The following is a 19,128-nucleotide window of genomic DNA, read 5'->3' as shown; positions in this document are numbered from 1 at the left end:
TTCTAGCTAGTTGAAGTAAAATTGTAATTCAATATGGAACTAAAGTTTCATAATACTTGCAAATAGTTTGGCCAATTGTTTGATTTAAAGTTAGAGATATGAAAAGACTATACTTAGTGGTTTGTACATCGGAAAGAAGGCAGGTAATGCACCTCTCAAGAAAGCTGTTGCAAATGCATTTTTGAGGCATAGTGCTCGCACATCTTTCTCTGATAAAAGAGAGGATGCTAGGGTCTTTCAATAGCCAGAAGGGAATTGTAGAGAAAACTTGTAATGGAGTATCTTCAATTTAATTCTCACTAGTGCCATTATGTTTCAAAATGGTGTCTTCGGATGCCCTGAATTAAACGATGTGAATGCATTTCCATCAGCAGTGCTTGCCTTCTCAGAATGTTTTGATACTCTAAACTGGAATTCAGTTTCTTATACTGAAAATGAGAATTTAGTTCATTGTGGAAAAAAAAGGAAAGGATTCAGTGACATCAATAAAAAATATGGTAGTGACACAATCTGGTTTTGTTGCTGCTAATTGCTAGCAGGGTTAAGTCAGACACACTGTTTGGGAAGTACTAGTTTGAGTTGTAGATTTAGTTTAATATGGAAACAAAGTTTCGGTTTTGTGGCACAGCAGCTACAAATCTATGGTGATGTAGTTTACTCAGGCTTAATTGAAGTTACATTGATTTTAAAGCTCTTGCTTAAAACCCCACAAAATTGTAACCCTTGGTTTCTCAGATGCAACTGCCTTAGTTTGATGGGGAAAATACGGGGCTGTAGTTTGGGCTGTCAGGTATTTATTCAGATATTTTCCTGTATCTGAATTTCCTCTGCATTCAAATTTAAGGGCCTGTTGAGCTGAATTGTAGGAACTACAAGTTTAGCCTAAAGGCTAATGGTAAAGTATTTATCTTTAAACTCTTTTTTTTTTTTTTTCATCTGAATGTAAACAAAACCTTATTGTGCATTTGCTGTGTAATCCAAAATATTTGAAGGGAGAACATTTCAAATGTTTTAACTAAAAATTGTCTTTCTAGGCTGTGTTTAAGTTATTAACAAGATAAGCTATCACTTCCAACCCATGCCAGTGGAAGTGTCAAAATGGCTACTACTTTGCCAGTGCCTTTACAGTACAGATAAACTGTTTGCTAAGTAATTTTAAAAATTAAATATTAACATTTAAATATGAACTTTGCAATGGCACTGACTCAAAGTCTGGAAAGCACCAAAACATTGCTTAATTGAAGTGAGATGGGATATGTCAGCATTCAAGTGCTTTACTGAACTGGAGTTGCTAAAAGTAGTGTCTGTTTTACTTCAAACTATTATTGAGTTTCTTACAAATACGAGGCTAGAGGTTTTTTACTTCACAGTTCTTGATTTATTCAGGTAATGATAAAGCCTTGACTCTTGTTTTTGAAGTTATTAAACCTGGCTTCATACCAAAAAGTGTTTTTCTTGTAGTACTGCTATCTAAAAAAAACATGCCAGATCTTAGGTCTCTTTAGGCTTACTTTAGCATTTGAGACTGATCACTTGTACAGGTTGTGAAACTCAGCACTGTCCCAGGAGATGCTTCTGATATGCTATACAGTCTTTTAGCTCTTGTGACTGCATGAGTGTGAGCAGTTCCCACAAACTGAGGAGTTGGGCATTAGTATGTAACTTATCTGTATACTATTACACAGTAGGTACAATATGGAATTTATCCTTCAGTCTTTCATTTTATTAAAAGAGAAGAAATAGTTCAGTGCTTTGTTCAATTAATAAATACATAATGTAGTGTAATACAAGCAGCAAGGTACTTAGAGACTGAAGCAGTGGTGTGGACAGGATGCTTCTTGCCAAAGGGTTACTGAAACTCATTCCATATCCATCTCAGGTGAGTTTGTATTTAACTGCAGAGCTTCCTATATGTTTTTGTTTGTTTTTTACTTTGGGGTGTGGAGATTCTTTAAAAAATAAGATTGTGTTTCAGGAGAGTTTGCATACAAAGAGTCCCTGATTTTGAATCCGATGTCATTTGAAACTTACCTATATCTCATGGTTTTATTTTTGATGTTTAGCCTGAACATCTAGAATCAAGTTTTTGAAGTTGTCAGGCTGGCTCTCAAGAGTACCTCTTTTTTCCTATTAAGATGAAAAGCTGTAACTTCTGAGAAGACATAGGAGCCACTGCTAAAAATCTGAATCAATTTTTGGATTTGAGAACTAATAGAGTGGAATCAAATGTGTTTCTGTATTGCTGATCTGAATTATATTTTCCTTGATGCACTTCTCTGTGGTCTGTGTAAGTAATAATATTCCCTTCCAGAAAGTACTTCATGAAACTTGTGCAGCATGAGGAAAACTTAAAACCAAAACACTGTCTTCTGACTTTTCTTAAATCTTGTAGCTATATTTCTGTGTGATAATAATTATCTTGCAGAGACAGAATGTATTTGGTATATATTTCTCATTTGTGATGTTTCTCTTTCATCAATATCTGTTAACCTGATAGACACTGTTTGGTATTGGCAATCTATAAATATTGAAAAAACATCATTTTCCTTTTTAGGCTAGTTGTTGATATTTTAACTTAGTGTAGTATACAACTGTTCATGTTTTAGAAACAAAAATTTTTCCAGCTATAATAAGTATAAATACAAATCTATATTTCTGAAATTAGGTAAAGGTGGTAACTGTCTGACTGCTATTAGGGAAAGTAATAGCATATGTGCTTCCAGCTCTCAGAACCTGTAGTACAATCCAGGATAGCCTCTGTGATTACCTAGTAAGAAGTCAAGGGTTATTATTGTGTAATGTTCCTCATAAATACTTTCTGAAAACTGGGAGAAACATTACTATGATTTTACAGTTGAAGAATTTGAAGCAGAGAGAAATAAAATGACTTGCACAGAGCTATTCAGCTGTCAGGGTAAACATCCCTATTAACTGGGTTGGGTATGATTGTTATATTGGAAAGCAGTGTTTGAGCTTGAAAATAATGTAGAGTGGAGGTTCTGAATATCTAAACATTGGTTTTCAATACTCTGCTCTCTGAAAAACTAGCTGGGCTTCCTATGGTATGAAGGATGTTGGCCCCTTCCATCTTCGTCTAAGTGCAGTGCTGCTGAATTCATTATAGGACCTTTATCTGGAGACTGAAATCAGAATGTGATCATGCTTTAGTCCATACATCAGTGTATTGGATGACATTACCACTTGGACACTTACATTGATAGCCACTTATTGCAGCATGGTACCCTGTGGACTACAAAATTGACTCCAAATGCTTGCCTAATTAATTAAGTAGAATTTGTAGTCCACTCTGTATTCTGCTGTGACAGCAACCCACCCCTGGTGGTACTTCAGAAACTAATTCAGAGCTAGTGGAGGTAGGTGTGTAGATTTACTCTAAGGCTCCTCCTGAGGATATTTCCTTATTTCAGGCTTGTTTGCTGTCAGATTACAGGAGTTGTCTTGGCTATTTCAAGGGTCTCTGGCCATTTATGGCTTTATTGCAAAGTACACAAAAAATGGAAGGACGTGTATGAGCATTTCCCTGCCTTTCTCCAAGGAAACATTTTGTTGAATAATTAGCTGACTGTTCTGTACTTTTACTGCTCTTGAAGACTGAAGATAATAAACTAGTAATAACAATAATCTGCTAGTAGAGAAACATTGTAGTATTTAAATTACAAATATTCTACAGTTTTATCTTCCTCAGCTTTGCTTTCTGATGTCCCGGGTGTGGCAGCATAATGAATGGACATTATGAGTATCTGTCTGGCTTCTGGAAACTAAGGGGATAAAAATTAATTTTCTATTGTAGTAGTTATCTTGCTGTGCAGAATTAAACAGATAGAACTGAGGCTTCCTTTAGAATGTTGGAGGGATATTGCTGATAACATTGTCTTATGGTTATGTATTCATATTTCTCAGCATGTGAAAGACCACTAAATGGGGTTATGAGAATAAAAGGCATTAAAAGTGAGCAACTAATTTCATGCAGTTGAAAGGTGTCCAAGTCTGTGTTGGCTATATTTCTACTGGGATGAAGGGCCTGATGTACTGTTGTGTAAGATGGTTTCTGGGAGAGTAATGAAAGGTACAGCCCAACATGTATATCTGTCCCAGTCTACACCTTTTGAGAACTGACTTGCATTAAATTGTGTACTGTGTTTTAAGCTTGGCATTAGACAGCTCATAAATACAATTATTTGGGCTCTCAGAAGAGTATTGACACTTCAGAAGTAGCAGAAGCATATGCCCTCCTCCAATGTTTTATTCAGTACTGTAGTTTTTGTTTACTTGATAGTGTTTTGGGGCTAAGGACGAAGAAGACTGACAGAATATAGTGCTTCACTTTAAATACTGACCTCTGTGTTGAAAATTCATCATGATCATACATGATCACATTATATGTATGGTGCCACATAACAGATATCTAGGACTTAGTTTTTTGTTTCAGTTGAGGGGGGGAGCTGTTATTACTTCATGGAGATTTCAGAAGTTACCTTCTGGAAGAATCTATATAGTTTGTTTTGCACCAGGAGGTGCTGGTCCATGATGATCTGTAGAAAAAAGGTACTCAGGCTCTGTACAAAATTATTTTAAATACTTGCAATTGGATTTGACACTATAAAGAATGAGTAGTTTAATCTTGCAACCCTTTAGAAGCTGTGAACACAAGTTGTGCAGCATCAAAGGAGCCTCCAGTCCTTGTGCAGCACACTGCAGACCCTCCCTGTAGAAAGAGTTACCTCATTTTGGTAATTTGAGCTATTATTTAATTTTCTTACAATAAAGCAATTCTGTTTACAATTTCTACTGTAAGCCAGGAAGGTTGCTCACAGGAGAACTTCTTGCTGTGTTTCTTTATGAAGACAAAGACATGCAGGTGGTACCAAGTAGGTACCAGACAACTGCTGGTACCAAGGAGGAGCTGCCCGCAGACTCCTCTATTATGAGCCCACTGAATTTATTCTGTGGCTGAGAGATCTGCACATCACAGCTCTGCCCAGGTAAACCAGCCAGAGTGTATCACCAACACCTCAGTGTGCCATGGTCTTCCAGTCAGAATTGCTGGTTTATTATACTCTTCTAAAACCCTTATGAAGCTATTTCTAGTTATTTTTTCATCTGTTAATGGGTTTTATTATGTTTCTTCAGGAACTACCAAGCAGATTCATGACAGCAAAGCTATTTTTAGTGGGTAATACCACTGTGGAGTTTTGACAGTCTTTTTCTACTTATAGTTTAATTTTAAAAAGGGGAATATGGGAAATGTACAAGTGTTTGAAGAAATAGAAATTAATTGAGCAAATAAAAAATCAACTTTCTAAAAAGAGTGCTGGAGTTTCTGGTGAGAGTACAAATTAAGTTAAATTATTAGGTTAATATTAGTGGAAAACAAAGTATGTTTCTAAGTGAATTTGCTCTTTGGATTTTTTGTATAACAAATACAAATTACTCTTTTCCAGACAGCTGCTTGTTTTGATATTTATTGTAATCAGTATTGGAGATGCCAATACATCTCAAGTTTACATTAGTATATTTATTTTTATAGTAAAAAAGGATTAAAGGGATGAGAACACAAGCTGAAAATAAATCCACTGTCTGTCAAGGCTTCTACAGATTGGCTGCAGGTTTATTGTAATGTCTCCTCAAGGAAAGATGAGACAGCAACACTGTAATAATTGTCTGTGTAGTTCAAGTCCTTCCTTTGTCATACTTTTATCATCACCTGATATAACCTTAATTTGTGTTTTTTATGAAATACATCTCCGAGTTTGAAAATAATGGTAGGACACTAAAGCTGTTCAAAGTATTGCTGACTAGAAGTGTTCTGTTTTGATTCAGAGTCTGGATTCTATGACTATAAATGAAGTGATATTTGTCTAGAATGTAGATAGCTTGTTTTAAAAGAGATCAGTCACATGAATGCAATTATGTGCAAAACAAAGCTGGTCTGCATCTTGGTTTGTTAGTTTTTACCATTGGATTGCTTGCTAATTTAACTCTGAAACGCACTTGTTCAGAAACCTACATTTGTACCTACTTAAATTTTTTTTTCTTTTTGTTTTGTGGTGTTTTTTGTGTAAACTGCTTGTCTTGCCTGCTGTCTGGTCTTAAACTCTGATTTAAACTAACTTTCTTTCTAGTAAAATCCTTTCTAGGAGCATAGGTTGTGATTTTCTGGCTTGGCTAGAACACACAATCAGAGGGCTGGGGAAAATGCTTTTACCAATCAAAGTAAGTGTGCCGAATATGAACGTTTATTTAAAATTGCTTTCCAGGCTAGTTAAGTATGAAAAAAAAAGCACATTTAACATAAGTAACTTAAAACTGAAACTTGTAATACAACTCCATTTGAGAGTTTAAACCTCAAAATAGTTGATTTGGTTTCTCCATCCACCATTGAGAGTGTAGGTTCAGGTAGGTTCATGCACTTGGAAAGACCTTGATGATGTGATTTATTATCATGTGGCCTAAAGGAATGTAATTTTAATTACCTGTGCAACCAGAATACTTGAAGATGATTTCTTTTTTTTTTTTTTTTTTTTTTTTAGTGTTTCTGTGAGTTGTTTAGTGACATATTTTACTACCAGAGATTAATTCTTTACCAGCCTTCCTTGAACAGACTTAAAGAGTCTAAAGAGAGTGGCTGAAAACTTCATAGAATCATAGAATCCTAGGGGTTGGAAGGGACCTCGAAAGATCATCTAGTCCAACCCCCCCTGCCAGAGCAGGGCCACCTAGAGTACCTCGCATAGGAACGTGTCCAGACGGGTTTTGAATGTCTCCAGTGAAGGAGACTCCACGACCCCCCTAGGCAGCCTGTTCCAGGGCTCTGTCACCCTTACAGTAAAAAAATTATTCTGGATATTGAACCTCCTATGCTCCAATTTACACCCATTACCCCTTGTCCTATCACTGGTCACCACTGAGAAAAGCCTAACTCCATCTCCCTGACACTCACCCCTTACATATTTGAAAACATTGATGAGGTCACCCCTCAGTCTCCTTTTCTCCAAACTAAAGAGACCCAGCTCCCTCAGCCTTTCCTCATAAGGGAGATGTTCCACTCCCTTAATCATCTTAGTAGCTCTGCGCTGGACTCTTTCAAGCACTTCCCTGTCCTTCTTGAACTGAGGGGCCCAGAACTGGACACAATACTCCAGGTGCGGCCTCACCAATGCAGAATAGAGGGGGAGGAGAACCTCTCTTGACCTACTAACCACACCCTTTCTAATGCACCCCAGGATGCCATTGGCCTTCTTGGCCACAAGGGCACATTGCTGGCTCATGGTCATCTTCTTGTCAACCAGGACCCCCAGGTCTCTTTCACCTACACTGCTCTCCAGCAGGTCAGCCCCCAACCTATACTAGGACATCGTGTTGTTCTTCCCCAAATGCAAAACTCTACACTTCCTATTGTTGAATTTCATCATGTTTCTCCCTGCCCAACTCTCCAGACTGTCTAAGTCTCTCTGAATGGCAGCACAGCCTTCTGGTGTGTCAGCCACTCCTCCCAGCTTAGTGTCATCAGCAAACTTGCTGAGGGTACATTCTGTACCCTCATCCAAGTCGTTGATGAAGATATTGAACAACACCAGTCCCAGTACCAACCCCTGAGGGACTCCACTAGTCACACACCTCCAACCAGATTCTGCCCCATTGACTACAACTCTCCAAGTCCTTCCTTTCAACCAATTCCTGATCCACCTCACTACCTGATCACCAAACCCATACTTGATCAACTTATCTACAAGGATGCTGTGAGAGACGGTGTCAAATGCTTTACTGAAATCAAGATAAACCACATCTACCGCTCTTCCATCATCTATCCACCTAGTAATTTCCTCATAGAAGGCTATGAGGTTAGTCAAACATGATTTACCCTTGATAAAACCATGCTGACTGCTCTTGATGACCCCCATGTCCTTGATATGCCTGGAGATAGTGACAAGAACAAGTTGTTCCATCACCTTTCCAGGGATGGAGGTGAGGCTGACCGGTCTATAGTTACCCGGGTCCTCCTTCTTGCCCTTCTTGTAGACTGGAGTGACATTTGCTATTCTCCAGTCCTCAGGCACCTCTCCTGTTACCCATGACTTACTGAAGATGATGGAGAGTGGCCTAGCAATGACCTCCGCCAGCTCCCTCAGCACCCTTGGATGCATTCCATCTGGACCCATCGACTTATGGATGTCCAGATTACTCAGCTGATCCCTAACCCAATCCTCATCTACTATGTCAAACTCCTCATCTATCTTGACTACTTCTGGGGCTAAATGAATCTGGGGCTCATGTGGAAACCCTGCAGGAGTAAAGACAGAGGCAAAGAAGGCGTTCAGCACCTCTGCCTTCTTTATATCCTCTGTCACCAGGGCTCCCAGCTTGATGAGCTTTATTTCTCTGAGAGGGAGGGGAAAAAAGTGAGAGAAGAAGAGGTCACTAGAATACCTGTCAAGGTGTGCTCTAGTGGTATAAATCTATTTTTATTAACTTGGTGTGTCAGAAACCCTATGTATACGTGTATACTGTGTATGCTAAGTATACAGCTTAAGTTGTATACTTAAGCAATAAACAAAACCAGTGTAGGCTTTAAAATAAAGCAAAGCTGGCTGTCAGTTATTGGCTTTTTTGTAGCCCATTATCCTTTGTGGAGGACAAGCAAAGCACTCATCTTGCTGCAGAGCCACCCCTAACTAAATGTGCCTAGAATTATGTAAGCAGTGACCAAATGACACTAATGCAATGTTAGGTAACCTTTTGGCAGCACGGGAGGGTAAGGGGGGGTGTTGTGATGCTTGTAGATAATATTTTTTTACAATATTTGTATTCTGGATATGTCTCTATTAATCAGATTAAGTCTTGAAGTAAAAAAAAAATATTGCTTAGATAGTAGTGATCTTTATTACTTTATTTTTCTGGCCTGTGTTCCAGTACTGGTCTGGGGTAACTCTCCTTAAGTCATCACTTAGCCTGGGGCTAAACTTCTGTCTCTCATCTTCTAAGAAAGTTTCCCAATTGAATTAGACCACTTTGAAAAGCTTTTATGGCTTTGATATGGGCTGAAAGCTTCTGGAGATGAGATGTATCAAATCCATTACAGTCCAGCATTATTCTATTTGGTTAGTCACTCTTGGCATACAGATAGGATTTGAAAGAAAAATGTGTTTAGGAAAATCATTAATAATTCACATGTTTATATTACACTTGTATAAACTGTGTACTTCTGCTAGGAAGTTGTATTTCATCTGCATGGAACGTTAGTGCTACACATACTTAATCTTGGAAGGTTTCAAAAACTAGTCATTAACATGACCAGAATTCAAGTATTTAAGTACTTAATATTGTGACACTTTCTGCTAGAAAATGTTCTAAAACTGCTGCAAGAATGTAGTGGGGTTTTTTTGTTTTGTTTTTTTTCTGGGATATGTGATAGGGCTTTCTAGTTCAAGACTCGGAGGTGATAAAGAGAGCACTTTATCAAAATGGACCTGACAAAATCACCTGGGTCAGTCTCGTTGAGTTCTCAGTCTGTATAAAAACAAACTGTTTTTCGTTTGAGCATTATGGCATTGCTTGTAAAAGGCTTATTAGATGATGCGTATTTTTAAGTATATCAATATATTTTTAATGAAATTAAAGTTCCATTTTCTGTTTTTCTTTCTGTAACTTTTAGAGGAAATACTTCATGAAACAGTGTTAACTTTATTATACTCTGAACTCAGTCCATTACACTCAACAAGAGCCTTGCTTATTCCCCAAATTAAATCTGTTACTAGGAGAAGGATTTTCTTTGTATAAAAGCAGAAAGTACTAATGTGCATTATTTAGTTGTGTTTTGTGTAGCCTTCTCTAATAAGCATTTAGTTATGCAAAACACCATCTTAAAGCAGTAGTATATGCTGAAGTCTCTGATGAGGCTTATATTTTTGTCAGGATAATAATTGCTCCCATCTTCATGTTAATTAGACATTTCATATTATTTTAAACTCTCAACCAGTTCAGTGATCATTCTGACTTTTCAAATGTTTTCCTTTGTAAAAAAAAAAAAGCTGTTTATGCCTTTTGCTCTTACTTTATTGAATCATTCCACATTTATCTCTTGGTGTGTTCTTTATAACTTAAACAGGGATCCCATGTCTTTCTTTTTTGTAACAAACCATGTTAGAAGAATTGACTGGGTTTAATTCTAAACTGGAAAGGGGAAAAAATGCTTTTGATTTTTTGTCTACATGCAAATCAAGCATGCTTGGCTTGAGTTGAGACACGTCTCAAATATTTTTTGCAGAATGAAAGCATTAGCTTGGATAGGTTTGTTGCCTTTGTGCTTTTACATCTACAGAGTTATATTCAAACTCCAAAGAATTATACCAAAATAACCTCATTTTGAAGGTATTTACAGATGTGGGGTTTGCAAGTTTAGCTGGAGTGATTAAAGAAATTGCTATTTCTTACTATGGTTAGAGAATCTGAGCTGCAGGACTAGTAACTTTATGTGAGTACAAAACCTGTTGGGCTTTTAGTGCTTAGAAAGGGGACAATGACAAGGACTCTTACTGAATCTTTGGTTTAGAAAAAGAAACCTTCAGATGATAGGTTAGTAAATAATTTGAGGGGAATGGCTTCTTAAATCATTTTAACTGGATCTGGTAGATCTAGTTTGATCTTTTGCTCATTAAATATTGGATCTTTAAAACACTGCTATGAATGGAGTAATGAGCTGTTCTAATAGTTACTGGAGTACAAATACACTGTGATCTCATGACTATTTTCTCTCTAGGAGTATGTTGTAACCATCCTGTCCTCCTTCAGCTGCTTTTCCTTGAGTGGTCCTGGTAAGTTTCTACACTCTATAATAAATAATCAATGCAAGAATAATTAACTTATCAACTTAAAAATTAACTTTTTGGCCGTTCTTCTCCCTTAGAAATGCAATATGAAGTAAGAATAAGATTCTGCCCTAGTTAAACTGCTGTTTGTCTTTTTATAAGAGTTTGTCAGCACTATTTAAAATTGAAATGTCCAGTAGCAATATGAGCCAGTAGTGTGCACAAGGGGCCAAGAAGGCCAGCATCCTAACTTCTATCAGAAATAGTGTGGCCAGCAGAACTCAACAGGGAAATTGTCATCACTGGTGAGGCCACATCTTGAGCACTGTGTTCAGTTTTGAGCCCCTCACTACTAAAGTGACACTGAGGTGCTGGAGCAATCAACAAAGCTGATGAAGGGTCTAGAGCACAAGTCTTACAAGAACCATCTGAGGGAACTGGGGTGCTTCAGCCTGAGGAAGAGAAGGCTGAGAGGGAAGGAAGGAACATGCGGAACCTGGAAGGAAGTTGTAGCAAGGTGAGGGTTGGTCTCTTCTCCCATGTAACAAACAGTAGGACAAGAGGAAATGGTCTCCAGTTCCATCAGAGGAGGTTTAGACTGGATATTAAGAAAAGTTTCCTCACTGAAGGTATTATGAAGCACTGGAACGAGCTGTCCAGGGCAGTGGTGGAGTCACCATCCCTGGAGGCATTTAAAAGACTTATAGATGTGGTGCTAAGAGACATGGTTTAGTGGTGGATTTGGCAGTGCTTGGTTAATGGTTTTACTCAGTGATCTCAAAGGCCTTTTCCAACCTAAATAATTCCGATTCTATAATTAAGAAAAATACGGCACAACCTCATTGCTTTATCTGTATTGTTTAGCAAACTTACCATTAAGTTTTCTTCTAAGCTGATTGTATCTGTGGTGTTGCTGTTGACACTGGATGTTTTATTGATTTGTTTCAGGATATAAAATATGGGTCTTTGTTTTTAAGAAACTTACCTTTCTGCCAAAACTTAGTATATAAAAATTACGACTGAATTCCAGTTCTTGAAGTCTTACATGTTGTGTATTTTATTTTCATATAGTTATTTGGAAAAATAAATGTTACTTCCCAGTTGAAATAGGACTAGCTGTAGGCAGTTTCCTGTTTTATGTTCTGATGTGACTGTGCAAAACTTGGCTTCACATTCTACATGATCATGTCTGAGAACATTGTATTCTGTTTCATGTAGCTGTAGTGATGCAAAGCTTAAGGGATCCTGATGGTTTTAATAAGGCAACAATTCTAATGAAGGCTGAAGTGTTTGCTCTTTACTTAGGTGAAGCCATTAAAAATAAAGTATATTCAATGTTTTCTCCATCCAGAATGAAGACAAATGTAAAGATGGCATGTCCAAGGAATTTTAAAAGGTGTAGACCTCCTGACTGAGCAGTGTTATGTATTTTCTTCTCTTTAATTAGTAAAGTAAGTACAAATCAGACGTATGCTGCTGAGGGTTAAGTGTGCCATTTTGATGTGTGACAATATTGGACAATAATAAGTTGTATCAGCTTAATTTTCATTCTGTCAGGATGCTTAATTCTCTTGATGAGAGCAGATGGGGAATTATATATAAGAAAGTGTAATGCAAAACTTGTCTTTTTGAGACTTTGTGTATTTAATTGGGTAGGATGATTTAATCTCGTAGAAAACTCTGAATTAAAAGGTCCGTCAAGTTATACGTATTGCTCTGATTTTTGGAATTATAAACGAGAAATCACTTTTGCTTGGGAAGTTTAGAACAATGGTGAAGGATTGATGGTAATATATCAGACACTTATTTTATACCTGCTTGTTGTTTCTGCTTGAGCAATACCCAAATTTTTGATCAAAACATGCTTTCTCCCAATCTCTGATGCTCTTAATTTAAATTTTTGCATGCAAAATAACTTAAAATTAGTATGATGGCTGAGGCTAGGTGCTGTGAATTCTTGGGTCATTGTTATATGCTCTGGATTCTAGGCCAAATGTTACACAACATTTAAAGCTGGGAAGACAGTAATAAGCTTCAGATGTTTAATGGTGAGATAAACTGTTTTTAACAATTCTCTGAGGATGTCTTGTTTTTTTTTTTCCCTCTACCAGCTGCTGTTCTCTCACAGGTGAAAGTCATGATCACGCTAACAGAACTCAAATACTTAGCAGATGCCCAGTCATCCTACCACATATTAAAACCATGGTGGGATGTCTTCTGGTATTACCTCACCATGATAATGCTGCTAGTTGCTGTGCTTGCTGGGGCTCTCCAGCTTACTCAAACCAGAGTACTGTGTTGTCTTCCTTGCAAGCTAGAATTTGACAATCATTGTGCCGTGTCTTGGGATGTAGTTAAAGCCAACCTTAATGTCTCTGCCAGCTCTACAGCACAGATAATCATCCCACTTAAAATCCAGAATGATCTCCATCGGCAGCAGTATTCCTATATTGATGCAGTATGCTATGAGCGACAGCTTCACTGGTTTGCCAAATTTTTTCCGTACCTGGTGCTTCTGCATACCTTTATTTTTGCAGCTTGCAGTAATTTCTGGCTTTACTATCCTAGCACAAGTTCCAGAATTGAGCACTTTGTAGCCATTCTTCAGAAGTGTTTTGATTCTCCCTGGACAACGCGTGCCCTCTCGGAAACAGTTGCTGAGCATTCTGTGAGGAAGTTGCCCATAGACAAATCCAAAGCAGTGATTCCATCACCTGGGAGTTCAGTAGATATAGGGGCAAGTAGACAGTCACTGCCATATTCACAACCTGGCTTGGAAACAACTGGAAGAGAAAATTCCTCAAGCGTTCTTGACAAAAAGGAAGGGGAACAAGCTAAAGCTATATTTGAGAAAGTGAAGAAATTCAGAGTACATGTCGAAGAGAAGGATGTCATATATACAGTGTATATGAAACAGATTATAGTGAAAGTAATTGTATTTGTAATAATAATAGTTTATGTCCCCTACTATTTATCATTTATTACACTCGAAATTGATTGTGTGGTTAATGTTCAAGCCTTTACAGGCTACAAAAGATACAAGTGTGTTCATTCACTAGCAGAAATTTTTAAAGTTTTGGCTTCGTTTTATGTTGTTTTAGTGATCTTCTATGGATTAACTTGTACTTATAGCTTGTGGTGGATGTTAAGAAGTTCACTTAAGCAATATTCTTTTGAGAAGTTGAGAGAGAAGAGTAATTACAGTGATATACCTGATGTAAAGAACGACTTTGCATTTATTCTCCACTTGGCAGATCAATATGATCCTCTTTATTCCCAACGATTCTCAATATTTCTCTCTGACTTGAGTGAAAACAAACTGAAACAGATAAATCTCAACCATGAATGGTCAGTTGAAAAACTGAAAAATAAACTAGTAAGAAATTCACAAGACAAGATTGAACTTCACCTGTTTATGTTAAATGGTCTTCCAGACAGTGTCTTTGAACTGACAGATATAGAAGTCTTAAGCCTGGAACTTATTTCTGAAGCAAAACTTCCTGCAGCTGTGACCCAGCTTGTCAATCTCAAAGAATTCAATGTTTATTACTCATCACTATCTATGGATTATGCAGCAGTCAGCTTTTTAGAAGAAAATCTGAAAACGTTGCGCCTGAAATCTAGTGAAATGGGAAGAATTCCTTTTTGGGTCTTTCATCTAAAAAACCTACAAGAATTGTGCTTAACAGGATACTTCATGCTAGATCATCACAACTCCATATACAACGAAAGCTTTCAGGGGCTAAAAAATCTGAGATCAATTCACTTAAAAAGCAACCTTTCCCGCATACCTCAAGTGGTTACAGACCTTCTGCCTTCTTTACAGCACTTGTCTATTGACAATGAGGGAAATAAACTGATAGTGCTAAATAACTTGAAGAAGCTGGTAAACCTGAGAACTTTGGAGTTAATCTGCTGTGACTTAGAGCGCATTCCCCATTCCATTTTTACCCTGAACAATTTGCATGAAATTGACTTAAAAGAAAATAATCTCAGAACAGTGGAAGAAATAATTAGTTTTCAACATCTTAAGAACCTTTCTTGCTTAAAATTGTGGCACAACAGTATTTCATATGTCCCAGTGCAGATTGGTGCATTATCAAACCTGGAACAATTGTATCTAAATTATAATAATATAAAAAATGTTCCATTGCAGCTATTTCTTTGTAAAAAATTACAGTATTTGGATCTTAGCTATAATAAGCTAACATCCGTCCCTGAAGAAATCGGTTTTCTGACCAATCTGCAGTACTTGGCTTTGACAAAAAACCATGTAAGTAGAACTTTGAATTACTACTTGAAAAATATAATCAAATATTTGTTCTGGAACAATCTCTGATTCAAATACTTTTGTGGTGTTCATGATTAAAGTAAACCAAGTAAATCTGAAGCAAGGGGTGATGCTTGTTTAATTACTAAAATTCAAGTATCATCTGTACTGTCCTGGTCTGTAGCACCTTAAGAGCTCTGATCCAGAAATAGTATATGTTAGGATGGATCCAGAAATGTATCTTCCCTTTCCCTGCAGTTGTCTGTCCTATGTAGTATTTTAATGGAAGTGAACAGTCAAAAATTTACCTTAAAATGTCAATCTGAAAGCTGTAGTGAATCCACAACTTGTTAATGAGCAGCTCAGCTGTCTGATGGTGAAGAGGGATATAATTGTAGCTAGTAATTTCATCGTTAGTGCTGAACTGTCTGGCCTCGTACTGAGGTTCAGGGTTGTGACTTAAGATGTCTTTTGAGGTTTTAAATTTTATGACTGGTGACATTGGTTTTGGATGTTATATGTCAGTAGTATCGACCAGGACTAAGTTGCGACCATGCTGCACAGATAAGTTTGTAGAGGTTTCACAACACAGGAGCTGCTAATGTGTCTCCACAAACTGTGTGTGTTCTTCAAGTGCTGCTTAGGAGATAGTAGCCTGTTTATCTGCCCTGTCACCCACACACATTTGTACAGTTATATGTGTGCATATGCAGCCCCCCCCACACTTTGTCAACTTCTGCCAGTGGCAAAGCATCTTCATAACAACAGATATATAAGCTATTGGAGTGTTCTCAAGCACCTGATTGCATAATGATAGAAGCATTATAATCTTCCCTTTTGTTATCCTTCCATAAACTAAGAGGGAATTTCCCCCCGCATAAAACCAGGAAATTTTCAAAATATGCAGCTACATGTAAGCTAACAACTTCTAATGTACATTATTTTTGTTCTTTTGTTTCCTTTCTCTAGATTGAAATGCTGCCTGATGGATTATTTCAGTGTAAAAAGCTTCAAATCCTTCTTCTGGGAAATAACAGTCTGATGAATTTGTCCCCTTGTGTGGGTCAGCTACAGAATCTTGTTCAATTAGAGCTCATTGGAAACTATTTTGAATCACTTCCTGCTGAACTGGAAGAATGTCAATTCTTAAAGAGGAATAATCTAATTGTAGAAGAAAGGTTGTTAAAGACACTTCCACCTCCTGTAAGAGAGCGCTTGCAGACATGCTCAGATAAGTGCTAAATTTTTAAAATGAAACTGCATTGCTGCATTCTAAAAGCCTTTTGCTTAATATCTCTCTAAAGATTTGTTTAGGTGAAGAGAAGTAGAGAGATAACAGTTTACAAATCAGTCTTAAATACATCTAACTGAGTTGATTGTATTGGAAAAGAAAAAAATATTTAGCATTGGACAAAAAACATAGCCTTTAGCAAGTAATCATATGTTTGAAAAATATGAAATATGAATTGTTTGTTGGATTCTACTGGTTAAAATAATTCAGCTAAATGTTTATTACAGTATTGAAATGGATGACTTGATTGATTGCCTGTCTATAGTGATATAGTGTATATACTTTTTTTCCTATGAGAATTTTTTCTGTTGGTAGTGATAATGTTAAACAGTTTCATCTCCTGCCATATGAGGTCTAAGAACTGTCTGGAAATAGTTTCTAAATATGAAGTCTTCACTTACTTATAAAAATATGTTAAATTAAGAGTAATTTGAGCTGTTCAATTGCATGGAGTATACTGAAAGTAGTTTTTCAATATACCTTAATTTTTAAAGCATTTGACAAGTACTGAGCATTAATTCTATAATTGTGGAAGATGCCATTTGAATCTTGCTATTAAAACCAGTTGGACAATAATACCTGAAACCAGTTTCAGTATTGTCTTTAAAATAGTAAATATAAAATGCATTGTTACCTAGAAATTTGGAGGAATCAGAAGAATCTGAAGTAACTGTTGTGCACACATACTGGACAGCAGTACTGATCTTCATAGGTATCGGTGGCAAGCAGAACATAATACACTTACAAAATTGTCTTGTGTATGCTGTAAGCATCCCAAGTATTAGTGTAGTGTGTGTTGCTATTTAATATTTTTATAACTTCTCATCCTGACTGCCTCAGTGCTTCTTCTCCACGCCCAGTTACTGTATTTTGGCTGGGAAGAGGATGAAGGAGGTTTCTATTAGGTAGGGACAGCAAGACATTGTTAAAACAAACCAAATAATCACACAGCTTATAAGCACTTGGGAGGGAAAGCAAGGGAACATTATAAGCTTTATCTCTTCTAGGGATGTTATAATTTCGTAAATTATAGTGATGGGATGAGCTCTTTTGCCATCCTTAATACATGCAAAACTGGATGAAAATAAAATGGATCCTGATTTCATTCTTCCGTGGTGCTCTGTTTTTTTGTATTTAAAGTCTTAACTCATGTTTTTAGTGAATGTGATAAACAATATAAGTTTTCCTCCTGGAAAAAAAACCCCCATGCTTTCCAAAAACATATTTGAAAACTTAATGTATTAGTTTTCAAAACTAATCTCAATTAGGGCTTAAGTAGGTAACAAACTGTGTTCTTAATGATTTTGTGTTCATCATGTGTGCTAACTCTGCATTCAAATTTATAATAACAAATAATTACAGATAAGCCAGTTTTAGAATTAGCCTTTTAGTCATCTCTTGCTCCCTTTCCAGTGCCACTTCTGTGAAGAGTAAGGTTTATTTTGAATGAAAATGACAAAGCCAAGTCTGATCAACATGGAAGTAGGGGATATCTTGACAGTAGCAGTGCAAGAGGTGTGTGTTGATTCACTGTACTGATGGCATTCCATAGACCTTTCTGGTTAGAATACTTTTCTCAGGGAACCAAGAAGGGGTAAAACTTTTACTTTTTACGTAATTTTAACAATGTTTAGTGTAAACTGATTAGCTGTTTATGTGCAGACCAGTGCTGCCACAACAGTCTTTCATAGTGTCTGTATATAGCTCTTCTGAACTCTGCTTGCAATTGGTTTTGAGTTGTGTAATAGTTCCATAGGAATCACCATGGTTCACAGACAGAGTTACTTGTGGTCAACGTGATTAAACCAGAGTGCATTGATTTGCACCCTGTGGCAAGTGTCTTGTTAATAATTGCAATAGGTCTGTGAGGACTTTAACTTAACATTGAAGAAGACTTCATGCCAGAATTTGACATGCAAGACTTGCAGTCTAGAAATTTTTAAAAGATGAAGCAAGCATTTTCTTTTAAGCTTTTTTCTAAATTGGAAAGCAGTATTGAAAAAGCTAAACAAGCAAGTAACTGCCTTGGAAAATAACTTCAGCTTTTTAGCTGTGCATCTGTCCTTTTCTATAATCAACAAAACTGATGAAGGCAAACAATTATCTCAAATGTGCATTTTATGGTAGTTCTGTAAGAGCTGAGTAACAGAAATAACTTGGAGAAACTTAAATTTCTAAAATGTGTAACCTCAAAGTATTTGAGAAAGCACTAAGAAATGCACAAGGATATAAATACTGTTTTGTAGGCTAAATGGATTCTTTTTTTTTTTTCAGACTTCAATATTTTTTCATTCTGCACCCTGTCAAGAGGGTTGGATTTTTTTCATTGCATGTTTGATAAAACACCCAGACAAAACTCAGAAAGTTTAAAGGCTAGAATCTCTAGCTTTGCTTTCAAACCACAGTGTGCCTTTATCTATTTTCTACCATGAAACTCAATCCTAGTGCTTAGAATTGAGGGTGGAGACAAATATAATTCTGAATTTCTTGAATTCACTTCAGCCATGACCTTAATATTAAGTATTTCTTTAAAATGAGGGTATTTTCAGGGAATCTATATGAATCCACTGTCAAACTTTGTACAATAAGTATTGTTGGCATCTAGTCTTTGTATTAAATGTTCACTTCCAATCAAAAAAGGCTTTTTAACATGCTTCAGTGTTGTACTGTGTTTAAGAACTTTGTATTGTGACTTTCCGTATCGTGAACATTTTTATGAAAATTAAATTTTTTTTGCATCA

The 19,128-nt window shown here is 36.7% G+C and overlaps 1 protein-coding gene across 6 annotated transcripts in view; it reads left to right on the top strand.

The window, feature by feature from the left end:
- Positions 1 to 19,128, top strand: part of LRRC8B (leucine rich repeat containing 8 VRAC subunit B) — a 33,356-nt gene extending 14,228 nt beyond the window's left edge. For all 6 annotated transcript variants that reach the window (XM_030455761.1, XM_030455760.1, XM_030455757.1 and 3 more), the window contains exons 2-5: positions 10,778 to 10,832; positions 12,178 to 12,277; positions 12,938 to 15,099; positions 16,066 to 19,128. In XM_030455761.1, the coding sequence (XP_030311621.1) occupies positions 12,964 to 15,099; positions 16,066 to 16,338 (2,409 nt within the window). In that variant the 5' untranslated portion in view covers positions 10,778 to 10,832; positions 12,178 to 12,277; positions 12,938 to 12,963 and the 3' untranslated portion in view covers positions 16,339 to 19,128. The remainder of the gene's footprint in view (positions 1 to 10,777; positions 10,833 to 12,177; positions 12,278 to 12,937; positions 15,100 to 16,065) is intronic.

Source organism: Calypte anna, chromosome 8 (assembly GCF_003957555.1).
Source record: "Calypte anna isolate BGI_N300 chromosome 8, bCalAnn1_v1.p, whole genome shotgun sequence".
NCBI classification, from domain to species: Eukaryota; Metazoa; Chordata; class Aves; order Apodiformes; family Trochilidae; genus Calypte; species Calypte anna.
Note: the sequence above shows the minus strand (reverse complement) of the source record. Positions and strands in the feature narration are given on the sequence as shown.